This window comes from Lissotriton vulgaris, chromosome 2_1, assembly GCF_964263255.1.
Source record: "Lissotriton vulgaris chromosome 2_1, aLisVul1.2, whole genome shotgun sequence".
Taxonomy (NCBI): Eukaryota; Metazoa; Chordata; class Amphibia; order Caudata; family Salamandridae; genus Lissotriton; species Lissotriton vulgaris.
Window position 1 is genome coordinate 46,115,324 of NC_141687.1, and position 15,765 is coordinate 46,131,088.

General features: G+C 47.6%; 1 protein-coding gene across 2 annotated transcripts in view; it reads left to right on the top strand.

Moving 5' to 3' along the window:
* The window catches only part of TTLL4 (tubulin tyrosine ligase like 4), a 400,271-nt gene that overhangs the window by 360,168 nt on the left and 24,338 nt on the right, over positions 1-15,765 (top strand). For both annotated transcript variants that reach the window (XM_086954424.1, XM_086954426.1), the window contains one exon: positions 1,363-1,439. In XM_086954424.1, the coding sequence (XP_086810550.1) occupies positions 1,363-1,439 (77 nt within the window). The remainder of the gene's footprint in view (positions 1-1,362; positions 1,440-15,765) is intronic.

The window sequence follows — 15,765 nt, forward strand, 5'->3', positions numbered from 1 at the left end:
AAGCTGAGAAGACAATGGGTATGGCGTTCTACGAGGCATTTGAGATCAGAAGGAACACCTGACAGGGATGCTCACATCTTACTATTCTTTCTGGTAGCTCTGGGATCCCCACAAGCTGCCATATGCCAACCATTGGAGATTTGGAAGTCTAATTACAATTTATGGACAAACAATGCCAGGTTGCTTTCAAGGCACGATATTAATAACAATTAAGAGGTGCTTATAATTTACAGACCGAATACAGCAGATTGAAAAGACCCGTAGAAGTACAGCAGCAGAAATCATTCAAACTACAGCACGCGTAGCTTATGCATTGTAAACCCCCAAACAGCTAAAATAAATCTACATTCAGACTAGCCTATGCACAGCAAGGAAAGGCTTTCAGAGCCTTATGTTTAGGTTGCAGGTAAATGCTGTTTCAGCTTCATTTTCAAAGCTGTCAACTTGTGTTCTCCCCTAAGCTTTGGTTGAAGTTTGTTCAAATGTGTTGTATCCGCGACCTTGTGAGATTTGTCTATGAATATAGCCTTGCACCATTGTGAGACAGACTGATTCTAGTCTTGACTTTAGGAACCTAGTTAGTTCATGGGAACCGAGCAGGCCATGCAGATACCATGGTGCACTGTTGGTGAAAGCCTTCCAAGCATGGCAGAAGGATTTAATGTTGTAAATTGATCCAGTGCAATACAGTCTTTTTTTGCAAACCTGTGATTTACTTCCTTTAAAATATATACGATTTGGACCTGTTGTTTCTTAAAGGGTTATATCACCGCCATCCAACACCGCAACATGGAAACAGTTACAACTTGAATTTCCTAAGTGCAGCTGTCCACATCTGATGGATTTTAATCGTACCATGTTGTTGAAGGTTGACTGATTTACACGCTATGTATGCGGGAAGAAAGTCGGCCCTAGTCACAAGCACTCCTGTCTGAGACCTGTCATACTAAGTTAGTTTGTAAATGACACTCCTTATATACAGGTTGGGTTTACAGAGCATCTCTGTGCAGTTTACACAATTTACAGTTGTTCATCAGTAAGATTTAGCAGAGCAAATCTATAGCGTCACTTGGCCACATGTTTGAACAATTCTTAATTTTTTAAGTAGGCGGACAGATCGTTAATGCTCAGCATTTTGTGACCATTTTACCCATGTGATTTGTTTTTAATTTTTATAGTTTTTGTTTGTGTAACTAATTTCCTTTATTGATATTTTTAAATGAAAATGTGTCCATGGTGAATGTGCTTTTCGATCTATCTGTTAGTGTAACCAGAAATAAACATTGCATAGATCGAAATGGATATGTTTTTCCCACCTCGACTTTCAGCACATCTATATTTCTTTCTTTTGTTTTTCCAAAGTGGTCGTCGCCAGGATTGTTCTCCAACAGTGATGTCCACTTAAATGGCTTCAGCAAACCAGAGGCTGCCAGACAGGGGTAAGAGGCTTCCAAATGTTTAATATGGAGTAGGTCAGCCTGGTCCTATCCATGGGGTCTGGGTAAACTAAACGGAGTGCACAACAAAGCAGCAAGGTTTTGACCAAAGGGAGATGCTGCAAAGATGTTTGCCATAGAATTGTTTAGGCTTCTTGAACTAGCAAGATCTCTAAAGACTTCACAGAGTACACAACACAGTAGTCCAGCTTATAAGCTGGGGTGAGATGCTACACAGGTATTTTCATAAAGGCCTGTTCTACTTGTTGCAGCAGGATCAGTGTTGACTGGACTGTGAATGAGCACCTGAGCATCCAGGCTACCTCTGTATCCTGGCACAGGAGGCCACATCGCCATGATTTGTGGTGGCTCCCTAAAGCACATGGGATTCAGAATCCTACTCCCACCCAACCCAAGAAACAAAAACGTACAATGTTTGGACGGACGCTGTAGGAAACTGGTAACAATCTCTTTCAAAGATGCATATACATCCTACTGAAGCTCAAACCAAACTCGTTGGATAAGATCACTGCTGCACGCACAGGGCTCTTTACTCACATCGGCTAACAGAAATACCATATGACTATGCTTGTGCTTCTAACTGGGTGTGTGGTACACCCTTAGCCATTTACTACAAGCACAATAGCAATCCATCCAATTCCAAACTCTACACCCGACCTCTACTCCTCCCCATGCAGCATCCTACTCTACACATAGTGCATCCCAAGTTACCTACCACAATAATCTCCTCATCCCATAAACATTAGGAAGCCTAGCCTAGGGTTCCATGCCCACCCACTGAGGGTTTACTGCCCACTACCATCAGCATTGCTTATTCTGTCATAAAGCAAGCCATTTAATACCACTACTCCCATACAAACAGATCTCTGTAGTTTCTAATGGATGTGTATTTCTGCAGATTTTTCACCAACCATTCTAGTACTCATACTGGTTCAGCAAACTTTGTTAGCATTTCCTCTTTCCTGGGTTTAGGGAGTACTGTTGCAGTACCCAGCAGAAGTGATGAAACAGACCATTTAAGGAGCCAGTTGGTCACATCAGGGTTTTTTTTGTATTTCTGTTTGACAGATGTGGGATCAGGAGGAAGTGGAATTTTCCCAACACATTTACTTTATATTTCTCAACATTAGGAGCGTTATCCCAACAAATGCTCTCAGGCTTCAAGCCCTGCCTTAGCTACTGTACGTGGATCTACGAAATGTAAAAAAAAGTAATGAATGGAATGCTTGAATTAATCTCCGCCAATAGGAATTACTTGGGCCACATCCCAATCTATCATTTTTCACACTGTGATACCTCCGTTTAGACCCAGCTATATGCAAATTTGGCTTGACCCTGCTCCAATGTAATAGTCCAGCCCGAGCTGCCATGCCAAGTCGTCCCTTTACCAGAACACAAGCTACCCAAGACTACTTTTGCCGTTATTGGGGCCCATTAGTCAAGTATAGCTTAATTCCAGTGACACAGACCTGTGCTCACGGTGCCATTGGCCTCAAGCTATACCTCACTGATGAGACTTAATTTGAAGGAAACCAGTCTGGGTTGCTTGTCATCCCTTCTAGAGTGGGCCACACCTCGCAGTTTGGGACAGACTATTTCCCATGAGGAGCAGGGTTGGCACTTGTTATAAGGCGGGCCTTTGTCATAGAGTGGCATGGTGCATGAAAAACGATGGTCTGGAATTCGGCCCTAAGTGATTGCCAGTGACTAAAATTAATTCAACCAAACACAAGATGATGGACGGAATGTTGCACAATGGCAAAACATTGGGGGTGAATGTTTTGCCATTGTGCAACATTCCGTCCATCATCTTGTGTGTTTTGCTGTTCACCCTATGTGGGAAGGGTATGCCCAGACATGGGTCCCGTGCTCACTACGCCACTGGAGTCAAGCTATCCTGGCTGATAGCCAGAAACCAGTCCTAGGATGCTTGATTCCGGTCCAGGGAAGACCTGGCTTGGCAGTTCGGGCTGGACTTTTGATTTGAGGCACAGGGTCAGACTGATTTGCATATAGCTGGGTCTGAACTGGGGTGGCAGAGTGGGCTAAAGAACGGTGATGGATTAAACCCAGATCTGTGACTGGGGGTGAATGTTTTGCCATTGTGCAACATTCTATCCATCACCTTGTGTGTTTTGCTAAAATTAATTCAAGTGTTCCATCGATCACCTTGTTGTTTGTGGTGGCTCTTCAGCATGGTTCTTCACATTTCAAGACTGTGCTGTCTGGAGATTGGCATGTGGTACTCTAGACTAAATTCCCCCTCAAGCTATTCGAGAAAGCCCCCAAACTATTATTTCTTTTCATAGGAAGTTGAACAAATAATCTTGTTCAGCTATGAGGAGCTTCCCTCTGAGATCTTCACATAAAATATTGCCTTACCAGCGCCAAAAGCACAGGCTGGCATACTACTCTTGGGTCTAAATAAGCGCAGTGCAAACAATGTAAAACATTAATCTTCTGATGCTTTCTTCCTATGAGCCAGTACTGTTATGGAATGAATCAAATTCTGCTGACCTCTCTTCCTCATTAACACCATTTAGTTTTTCTCTCTTAGAAATACGATTCACATCTTGAGACTTTGTTTGGCTTTCCTGGACATAACCATCCACCAATAATAATGCAAACAAAGGTACTCAAATTAGCAGTATAATTGGCCCAACCAGCCTCCGATGGCCCCAGAGCTTGTGTTTTTTCAGAGTGGAGGGTCTGTCCTCAAATGATGACGGTTGCAACCCATCCAGCATGACCCAATGAATTAATTCTTGTTTTCAATGAGAAAAAAACACCAACAGTTCATGCTGCCCATTAGTCCTTTAGCATAATTCTGGCCTCAATGTCTGTGATGTGAAGGTTTCTTGCCATCCATGCCTGGTTATTGCCTTGGGTCTCATCTAATCCTGGGTTTTAAGTGAGCTGCATCCAAATCCAGTTCATATGGGCAGTCATGGGCTCCAGCTTAGGAAATGGCTTCCCTTCGCCAAAGGAGGTGAAGGATTGAATGGGACTTCTAAATAGCAAGCTACTACCTAAAAAGGTGTCCCAGGGCTAGATGATCTAGCTAAGCTACTTAGAGGATCAGACTGTTGAGGTCCTTTCTGAAGGATAAGTGGTTAATAAGTCTGCAAAGTTTGATATGCAATTCTAGTGCTTGACTGTAAGAAAGAAAACTGAGAAGCCCCCTAAACGTGCATGTCTTATCCAGGCAAAAGAAAGATTTGCAGTGGGGAAATTAAATGAGTGAGATTTTAGTTCTGAACTCTATCCCTGATATACATTGAACCTGAATTGTGTATTGTCCAATGACAGAAACAGAGCTTTAAAGATGGAGTGTTTTGCAACAGGTATCCAATGAAAAAAGTAGAGCCGTTTAAAATTTGAAGACTGAGTGTTTAGACCCAAGATGAAATGAGCAGCAGTATTCTGTACAATTTGAAGGCAATGAGTCGGTTACATGGGAATCCCCAGGCAAAACACGGCCATGTACGCTAGCTGTGATGTAACAAATGGCTTAAAGGACCGATTTCCCCAAGGACGATGGGGGGCATTTTCCAGAGCAAAGGTAGACGAAGTAGGTGTGTGTGGACCAATCGCCTAGATTTCAGACAGCCTAGGGTTTTAGCTGAAGTTAAAGGGCTACAAGGTCCACCCAGGTTCTGTAAGCCACCAACAGAATACTCAGATGTCCATGATGAGGACTCTGTTTTGTTAGTAAGTTTAAGGCAGTTCATCCAGTTGGTGACCGCAGACACGCAGGAGCAGGCGTTCTCCTGTGTGTGGAGGATGATATCACTAATAGAGATAGTATTTTGGGTGCCTCCTGCGGTTGACGTGATCAAAGACCAAATAAGAGCAGCCAGTGATGCAGGTGTTAGAGGAAAGGGCTGAGGGTGGTCCTTCAGGAACTTCACATACAGTTGCAGTGGTGGAAGAGTGAAAGGGGAGCCAGAGGATAGACTGCTCGAATTCTATTGGAGAAATAAATGGAACCAGGCTAGGACCGGACTAAATATGCCGGTGGCAGAAAGATGAGCACCGGAATCGAATGAGCTACTCTATCTAGGTATGTGTAATGGGGGTGCATTGCTTTGCCCACCAACATGTTGATTGCTGTTGAAGTGATATTGAAGGAAACACGTTTTTTCATGTTTTTAATGGTCTGAGTGTATATGATTTTATAAGGACTTTAGTGTTGCTGTCAAATGCACTTAAGGAACTTCCGATACCATTGAGAGGACTGCAGTACTTTGGAGAATCTGAGGCCAAGGGTGATTTATGATGACAGTGAAATAATTGAATCGGTGCGATAGAATTTAAAGTGAAAGTAATGCATTGGTAGGTGGTAGGTGCCTGTTTTGGAGACAATGTCCTGAAGGAGGACTGAGTTGCAAAGAGCTTGCATGAATTGGTCAATTATAGTCCAACATCTTGTGCGAACAAAAGCTAAAGAACGAATTGTGGAGTCAGGGTACTTATCAGGATAGGGCAAGAAAGGAATGGCTCGATGGTTTGATTACAGTATAGAAAGAAGGGGCCAACTCCAGCAGCCCTTAAACAGCCGTCAATAGCAAACGGACCAAGATTTGGCCCTCAGTGTAAATTGGGCTACAAATCAGTTGGTAAAGACCAAACGGGCCAAGAGTGTTTAGAGATAAGGCATGAGGCAATAGATTGTTATAAGGCCAACATTACGCTCTTCAAGAATAGTGAAGCTGGCTGCCCGTAAAATAAAACGGAAGTGAGTCAGCCGAGGCTGGGCCAAATTTGCCAGGAGGGCGATAGATCAGAACCCTGGAAATTGAGCTGGTGGGGCTAGGATTAGAATAATGAGGGGCGTCTCTGCAGGATTGAAGAGCTTTGCCTCCATATTAATGATGAGGTCCGAACTATAAATTCGAGGCATGTGGGCTGCTGAATTCATATCTGTGCATAGATCGCCTCCTAGTGTTGGGTTCGGATGATTGCACATTGTTGTCCTGGAAGAGTCTTCGAAGTATCACGAGATAGGTGGCTCCTCCCCTGGACTACAGTGCGCATGGGCATCCTCTCCATCCTCCGCCTTTTCGACACCAGGCCCCAACTTCGACGACGATGGAACGGAGCCCGTTCAAGAGATGCCCCGTCTGCAACTCTAAGTACCCTCACATTGATGTGCACCCAGTGTGCAATAAATGTTTGTCCCCGGACCGCGACGAGGCCAGCTGTATGGTCTGTTCAAAGTTCCGGTCGAAGAAGACGCTTCGAGTTCGACGTGCCGCACGACAGTCGGCGCAAAAAACAACGCCTGACCCGGAGAACATCTTCGAGGACGATGAAGGCGTCGATGAAGAGGTTACTGACCAGCAGTCAGACCCAGAGTCGGAGCGAGATTCTGCCTTCGGTATGGACGACGATGAAGACTACGTCCATGAAGAAGACGTCGTCTAGGTAGGAGACGACGCGGAGGCCATCGGAGCCGTCTATGACGACTCGAGCGATGAGCAAGGCCCACCCACAATCGTGGGGCCTAATATTGACACTGTACTCTCTAAGGCTCAGGTCGAGGCATCGCCGGAAGGCCTTAGCCGAGATCCTAAGTTACATTCCATAGCCCCGCTAAAAGGCCCGGCTAAGAATACGTCTACGGAGCCATCGGTCGATTCACAAAAATCGAAACCGAAACCAACAGAGGCAAAAACGAAACCGAAACTGGTGAAGTCAGTCCTCGGATCGACGCCCTCGAGCTCCTCTGCGCCAATCAAGTCTACTAACGTCATCGACTCTTCGGGGCCACAAGGCGGCGCCGACCCCAAAAGCGGTGCGCCGAAGCCAGTCTCGACGGTCAAGCACGTCAGCCTGACGCCGTCGACGTCCAAACATGGTGACACTGCCAAAGGTCTCCAGGCTAAAAAGACTGTCGAACCAACGCTTGCAGCCTCAAAACGCTATTCAGTAAGGCCCTCGAGTCGAAGACCAAACCCAACCCGAAGGAGCATGTCACGTCGAAGACCAAGACCGTACCTGCTGCGCACCATCAGCTCGAGTCGACGCAAGGCCGCAAGCATGCTGGTGATACATCGAAGCCATCCATAACGCGGTCGGTTCGTCTCCGGTGCTTCCACACCAATTAAATACGGACTGCCCCCGACCGCTCGACCCAAAACGCTCGAGCCACAAAGGAGCGCCGAACCCTCCAAAAAGGTATCGGGACCTTCTAAATCTCAGTCCATTCCGGAGGAGGTAATGTTCCAGGCACCCTCGTATGACAATCAGTCGAAGCTCTACATCGACTCTGATTCTGGCAGACTCACCATTCACAAAAGGAAAATCGCACCAGAACATCCTTTGGAGTCATATAAAATCCCCCTCAAAGAGAACAAGCATTTACAATGCAATGGTCTCGGCATTGTTAAAGTTAGAGCCATTGGCATTGCTCATGAAATTATTCTTATTTATGTTTTTGTTTTGAAAACATAAATAAATGACATTGTCATTTACAATGCCAATAGCTTAATAGCTCGCAAATGCGAGACCTATTGCATTTGCACTCACACAGAGCCACCCACACACATACAGAGCTGCCCACAGAGCCATTCACATGGAGCCACCCACACACAGAGCCACCCACACACAGAGCCACCCACACAGACAAAGCCACCCACACAGACAAAGCCACCCACACAGACAAAGCCACCCACCCACCCACACACAAAGACGGAGACACACACACAGACGGAGACACACACACACACACACACACGCACACACACGCACACACACACACACACACAGCCACCCAAGCGCACACAGACAGAGCCACCCAAGCGCACACAGACAGACAGAGCCGCCACGCGCACACCGAGCCACCCACGCGCACAGACGGAGCCACCCACCCACCCACACAGACCGAGCCACCCACCCACCCACACGCACACAGACCGAGCCACCCACCCACACGCACACAGACCGAGCCACCCACCCACCCACACGCACACAGACCGAGCCACCCACACGCACAGACCCACCCACCCACACGCACAGACCCACCCACCCACACGCACAGACCCACCCACCCACACGCACAGACCCACCCACCCACACGCACAGACCCACCCACCCACACGCACAGACCCACCCACACGCACAGACCCACCCACCCACACGCACAGACCCACCCACACGCACAGACCCACCCGCACGCACAGACCCACCCGCACACAGACAGAGCCACCCACACACACACAGAGCCACCCACACACACACACAGAGCCGCCCACACGCACACACAGAGCCGCCCACACGCACACACAGAGCCACCCACACGCACACACAGAGCCACCCACACGCAGAGCCACCCACACGCACACACACAGCCACCCACACGCACACACACAGCCACCCACACGCACACACAGAGCCACTCACACGCACACACAGAGCCTCGCACACAGAGCCACACACACACACACACACACACACACACAGACAGAGCCTCGCACACAGAGCCACACACACACACACACACACAGACAGAGCCTCGCACACAGAGCCACACACACACACACAGACAGCCTCGCACACAGAGCCACACACACACACACACAGACAGAGCCTCGCACACAGAGCCACACACACACACACACACACACACACACACACACAGATAGAGCCTCGCACACAGAGCCACACACACACAGACAGAGCCTCGCACACAGAGACACACACACACACACACACAGACAGAGCCTCGCACACAGAGACACACACACACACACACACACACAGACACACACACACACAGACACACACACAGACACACACACACACTCACGCATACAGACACACACACACTCACGCATACAGACACACACACACACGCATACAGACACACACACACTCACGCATACAGACACACACACACTCACGCATACAGACACACACGCACACACTCACGCATACAGACACACACACTCACGCATACAGACACACACACTCACGCATACAGACACACACACACTCACGCATACAGACACACACACACTCACGCATACAGACACACACACACACACACTCACGCATACAGACACACACACTCACGCATACAGACACACACACTCACGCATACAGACACACACACACTCACGCATACAGACACACACACTCACGCATACAGACACACACACACACACACTCACGCATACAGACACACACACACTCACGCATACAGACACACACACACTCACGCATACAGACACACACACACACTCACGCATACAGACACACTCACAGACACACACTCACGCATACAGACACACACACTCACGCATACAGACACACACACACACACACTCACGCATACAGACACACACACACACACACACACTCACGCATACAGACCGACAGAGCCACACACTTGCCTGCCCAAGTTATGTGATCAGTTGTTACTATTACTGCATCCAGATATCAGTGTACTTGTTTGTGATTGAATATCAGTATCATCATGAGATACTAAACACAGTTTTGAGTTGGAAATGGAAAGTAGCATCAAAAGAGACAGAAGCTGAAATTATTGGCAAACCGGTCACCTTGTTGTAAATGGGTGCCACTGGTCACACTGCAGAGCGTGGGGCTGAAGGGTGGCGGGGGCCTTCTTCGGCACCAGCGCCAGAGGTCCTTTGGCCACAGTTTATAATTCCACATTGAAATGGTGTCGTTTTAAAATACGATTTGTCAATTGCGTTTTACTTTGCGGTGCATTAACCCAGCTTTGTATCCCTCGGAGGTCGATAAAATAAACATATTTAATAACTGCACCAATTTACTGAGCACCCAGAGATAGCAGTGTTCGCTCTATGTGCTCTAAAATATTAGAGATTAAGAAAGACGACATTGTTAGGTTAAAAATCAATTGTATTAAAATACAAGTCTGGTGCTGTATACATGAACCCTGCAGCAATGTGAAAAAGTGTTTTAGGGTGCTCTCACTATACAGTCTATACTTTCAGTGTGGTGGAAGTCTACACCAGGCTGTTACAATGAAGATGATCTGTGCTGACTGGCTGCTGGATGACACCGGTCAGCAGTGAGTGTTTAAGTGTGGTAGCGTTCTGCAGTCCATGCAGTCAGAGTATGGGACTTCTATAGGATGTAGACTGCGAGTACCGATTTTTAGAAGAATTAAACCACTTTTAACTGAATGCTACGAGGGTGGCGCCATTATGGAGCGAGTGTTGGTAGTGCACTGCAAGCCCTAGTGAATTTGACAACGTCGCGGCAGTATGGGGCAAGAGCGGTCTTGCTGGTGTCAGTGCGCTTAAGTGCTTAAGGATGGTGATATCTGCAGTTTACTGCTGTCGGGATGCTGGTAATCTGCAGTTTGACTTTTCGGGATGGTAGCAGTCAGTACTATCCTGGTGGACAATCTAAGAAGAGGCGTAACCGGACTGCTGAGCAGGGTACCCACCAAGCCTGCAATGCCTTATTCCTAAACCCAGCCAAGCTGAATTGCAAAGAGAGACACATCCCCAGCCAGGGTGCACCCTCATTACCTGCTGTAGATTTACGACGAGAGAGGGAGGCAGTACCACAGTGGGAGGGGATCGTTATAGGGTCAGAACAGGGCAGTGTTCGTCAGAGGAGGGAGTGCCAACAGCGCTGTGGGCAATAACACAATCATGAAAACATGGACAAATGTAGGCACCAGAATGAGAGTTAAATGCGTATTTACCAAATCCGATTACCTTTAAAGGTGCTCCAGGTCCGGTGGTGCTCAGCCCAATATGAGCCAATTATAAAACTTGTATTTTCTCAGGCATCCCTATGTTTACTTTTTGTATTTTATTCAATTCTGTGTGTTTTTTGAAAAGCGGTTATATTATACCACTTGAAAATCTACTCGGTTCTAAAAGGGTTGGGACTTCACATGGATTGTCAGCAGCCTCGCACACGATAGAGCAGCCGCGATTCATCCACAAACATGTGACTAACCGGAGAGAGGCCGGGGACCCATCGCTCTTTGCTGCACAGCTGTCCTGTGTGAAGGGGCATCACTCAGCCTGGAGTGATGCCCCTTTACGGCGGGGAACCAGGGTAATGCCGAGTCGTTGTGAGAGGAGTAGACGAGGAGGACGCCATCGTGGGGGGAACTTCTAGCACAAGGCTCTACCACTGCCATGGCGGCAGCCGATTACCCAGAAACCAGAGGTGGGGAGTTGGAGCAGAGAGCACCGGGAATCAAGCCAGGCCAGAGAACAGCACGAACGGGAGCCCAGCAGCGGTTCTATGACGCAGCAGGACTTGAGGCCGCAGTACTGAACGTATAACGCAGGCAAGTCTCTGTGTGTGTCCTTTCCAGGGCACAAATCCTATAACAAGCTGTCACCATTGCGCTAAGGGTAAAAAAACAAGTGCTACCTACTGGAAATTAAAGGAGAACGTGACCACGTCCTGCAACTTAAAGAAGCCTGCTTGAAGGGGCAGCCATGTGTGTGTTATCAGCGCCGCGCGCTGGTATGCAGACTCCCCCTGCATTCCAGCAGGCGCGCGTCGCGATCCGGCCTGCATTGGCATGCTGTGGAGACCAGACCTGGCCGCGCGCACAACGTTATCCTATGGGAAAACGCTGCGCGCGGCCAGGTCTTGTCTCACTTCGGTGTTGTCAGACTGCTGAGACGCCGACAATAGTTCTCTGGCGAGAACGCGCTTTTAGCGCGTTATAGCCGAGACCTAAAAAGGACTCTGCAACCTCAACTGTTCTCTTTGAACATGTTCAGTCCTATACACAACATGGTGCCGATTCTCCCACACGCAGCGACGCGGAAGTGGGAGATGATATAGTCATATGGGATTCATTTACAATGCTGACGCTGATCAAGGGGAGTCTCAACACTGGACTGACCCTACTGACCCTGATGATCCCCACACTACGCCCGACGCTCAGTCTTATAGTGTCAAAACCTCGCCTACTGAAGACACGGCGGCTTTTAATGCCTTAATTGAAAGAGCTGTTCGAAGAAGGGGATTGGCCCAGCAAAATTGGGGAAGGAAGGTAGGGCCGATTATTGCTAAAGAAAAAGAATGTACCTTCACAGCCACTTAGTTTGAAAAATTATTTTAAACAGAAATAAACGCAGATCAATACGTTTATCCTAGCCTTTGATTTTGGCTAATTAGTTTTTAATTATTCAACATTTTTATAAAAAGAAGGACATGTAATCAACTCAACAGAGAATCCATTTTAGTGATGTCCTACTGACAATACACATAACTGAAAATATCACAAATCAATTGTACATATTGAAAAAAATATTTCAATATGTACAATTGATTTGTGATATTTTCAGTTATGTGTATTGTCAGTAGGACATCACTAAAATGGATTCTCTGTTGAGTTGATTACATGTCCTTCTTTTTATAAAAATGTTGAATAATTAAAAACTAATTAGCCAAAATCAAAGGCTAGGATAAACGTATTGATCTGCGTTTATTTCTATTTAAAATAATTTTTCAAACTAAGTGGCTGTGAAGGTACATTCTTTTTCTTTAGCATTAATTGAAAGAGCAGCCCTCAACCATGATGTTGACATGCACGCAGAGCCAGTAGAGGAGGACTTTCTCTTCGATACTTTCTCCACCTCAGAAAGATCTGTAAAAACACTGCCTATGCTAAAGGGTGTCCTCAAACATGCTACTGACATTTTCAAGCAACCCACAAGGGCAAGGGTTATAAACCCAAGGATTGAAAGAAAGTATAGGCCTGCGCCTGTGGACCCTATGTAGATCAAGGGCCAACTCTCATTGGACTTCCTAGTAGTGGCTAATGCTCGCAAGAGAGCACACTCTCAGACAAGTGGTGATGCTCCTCCTCCGGACAAAGAATCCAAAATCTTAGAGGCTTCTGGTAAGCGGCCGGCAGCTCAAGCGGCTAATATTTGGAGGATCTCAAATACACAGGCCCTATTAGCGAGATATGATAGGGCTCACTACGACACGCTAGAACAGCTGATGCAACACCTGCCTGATGCTTACAAAGAGGGAGCAGAAATGCTAATACAGGAAGGAAAGTTGATTTCAAATGCATCCATCAAGTGTGCACTCGATGGAGCAGACACAGCAGCTAGAGCCATCAACACTAGCATAATGCTGAGACGTCATGCCTGGCCCGGCATCTCTGGTTTCAAACAAGAAATCCAAACAACTTTGCTCAATCAGCCTGTTAACCCTGACTTTCTCTTTGGCCCTGATGTAGACACTACCCTTGAGAAAATTAAAAAAGACGCAGACAGCAAAATCCATGGGAGCTCTGCAGTCACAGCAGTTCAGGGGCAGTTCCTTTCGTCGCTCCGGTAACAGGGAAGCTTCTTAGAGGTCAGGCATTACAGCAAGCCCAGTACAACAAGGGGAGCACGCAGACCACCTACAACAAAAATAACAGGGGTGGAAATCGTGGCAACAGCACCAAAGGCAGAGGACGTGGAAGTAACAATGCCAGATCCTCCGCCACCAATAAACAGTGACGCCTTGTCACTGCCCCCCGACCATATGACACCGGTCGGGGAAGATTCCAGCAGTTCCTGCCAGTCTGGGAAGGCATTACCACAGACAGGTGGGTGAGACAATTTATCCAATACGGCTATTGTCTGGAACTAACCTCCACTCCTCAACATACCCCCAAGGCACCGTCCTATGTCCGCAGAGCACATGCACCTATTGCAGCAAGAAGTACTCAGCGTGCTGCCAAAAGGAGCCATAGAACTCGTGCCTTTAGAACAGCAAGGTACAGGAGTGTACTCACTGTACTTCTTGATCCCAAAAAAGGACGGTTCCCTGCGGCCCATTCTAGACCTCAGACCCCTAAACCAGTACATCCTGTCAGAACACTTCCATATGTTAACTTTACAGCAAGTTCTACCATTGCTCAGGCAAGGGGACTTCCTAGCAACACTAGACCTGAAGGATGCCTATTTTCACATTCCCATTCACCCAGGTCACAGGAAGTATCTCAGGTTCACAGTCAACAACCAGCATTACCAGTTCAAGTTCCGGCCTTTCGGGGTTACTACAGCCCCCAGGGTGTTCACCAAGTGCTTGGCAACAGTGGCTGCACACCTTCGGAGACAACACATCCATGTCTATACTTACCTGGACGACTGGCTTGTTCAAGCAAAGCCGGCCCAGCAATGTGCCAGCCACATGTCCCGCACAATTCACCTCCTACAGTCTAGGATTTTCACTAAATTGCCCAAAATCACACCTTCAGCCTGCACATGTACAACAGTACCTAGGGCAACAATAAACACTATCACAGCAACAGTGCAGCCAAACTCAGCCAGAATCACCAGCATGCAATTGCTAAATCAGAAATTCAGACCCCAACACCTGCTCTCAGCGCAAGTGTTCATGCAACTGATAGGTATGATGGCCTCCTGCATCTTCATAGTCCACACGCGAGACTGCACATGCGTCCCCTCCAGGAGTGCTTAGCACAACAGTGGAACCAGGCTCGTGGACATCTAAAAGCCGTAGTGTTGGTGACCGGTCGTGCTTACAACTCTCTGCATTGGTGGAACACACAAAACGTTTGCAGGGGACGACCATTCCAAGAGCCTGTACCACAGGTAGTGCTGACGACAGACGCGTCTCTTCAGGGCTGGGGAGCGCATGTCCTCCATTATACAGTGTAGAGACTATGGACGACACAGCAGCAAAAGATGCACATATACCTGCTGGAGCTCATGGCGATCTACATGGCGATGAAGGCGTTCAAATTACACTTGTGCAACAAAGTCGTGCTGATCCGGACGGACAACATGACTGCCATGTATTACATCCAGAAGCAGGGAGGGACACACTCTCCACAATTCTCTCATCTGGCCAAGAGCATGTGGAAGTGGGCCATTCAAAGAAACATGTTCCTCATGGCAGAACATCTCCCAGGCAAGGACAACCAGATGGCGGACCTGCTCAGCAGGCACAGCCATCAGATGCACGAGTGGGAGATACACCCCTCAGTGCTCCAACCATATTTCCAGCAGTGGGGTCATCCAAGATCGACCTATTCGCCACACAGGAAAACTCAAAATGCCGAAGCTTTGCCGCCAGGTTTCCACACCCACAGTCGCAAGGCAATGCGATATGGATGAACTTGTCAGGCAAATTTGCGTACGCTTTTCCCCCAGCACCTCTAATACCGCTGGTGGCACGCAAGCTGAAGCAGTACTCGATGACTCTCATCCTGGTTGCTCCAGCGTGGGCTCGCCAACCATGGTACACCACGTTTCTGGAACTGTCTGTGGTGCCGCATCAAAGGCTGCACCTCACACCCAGGCTT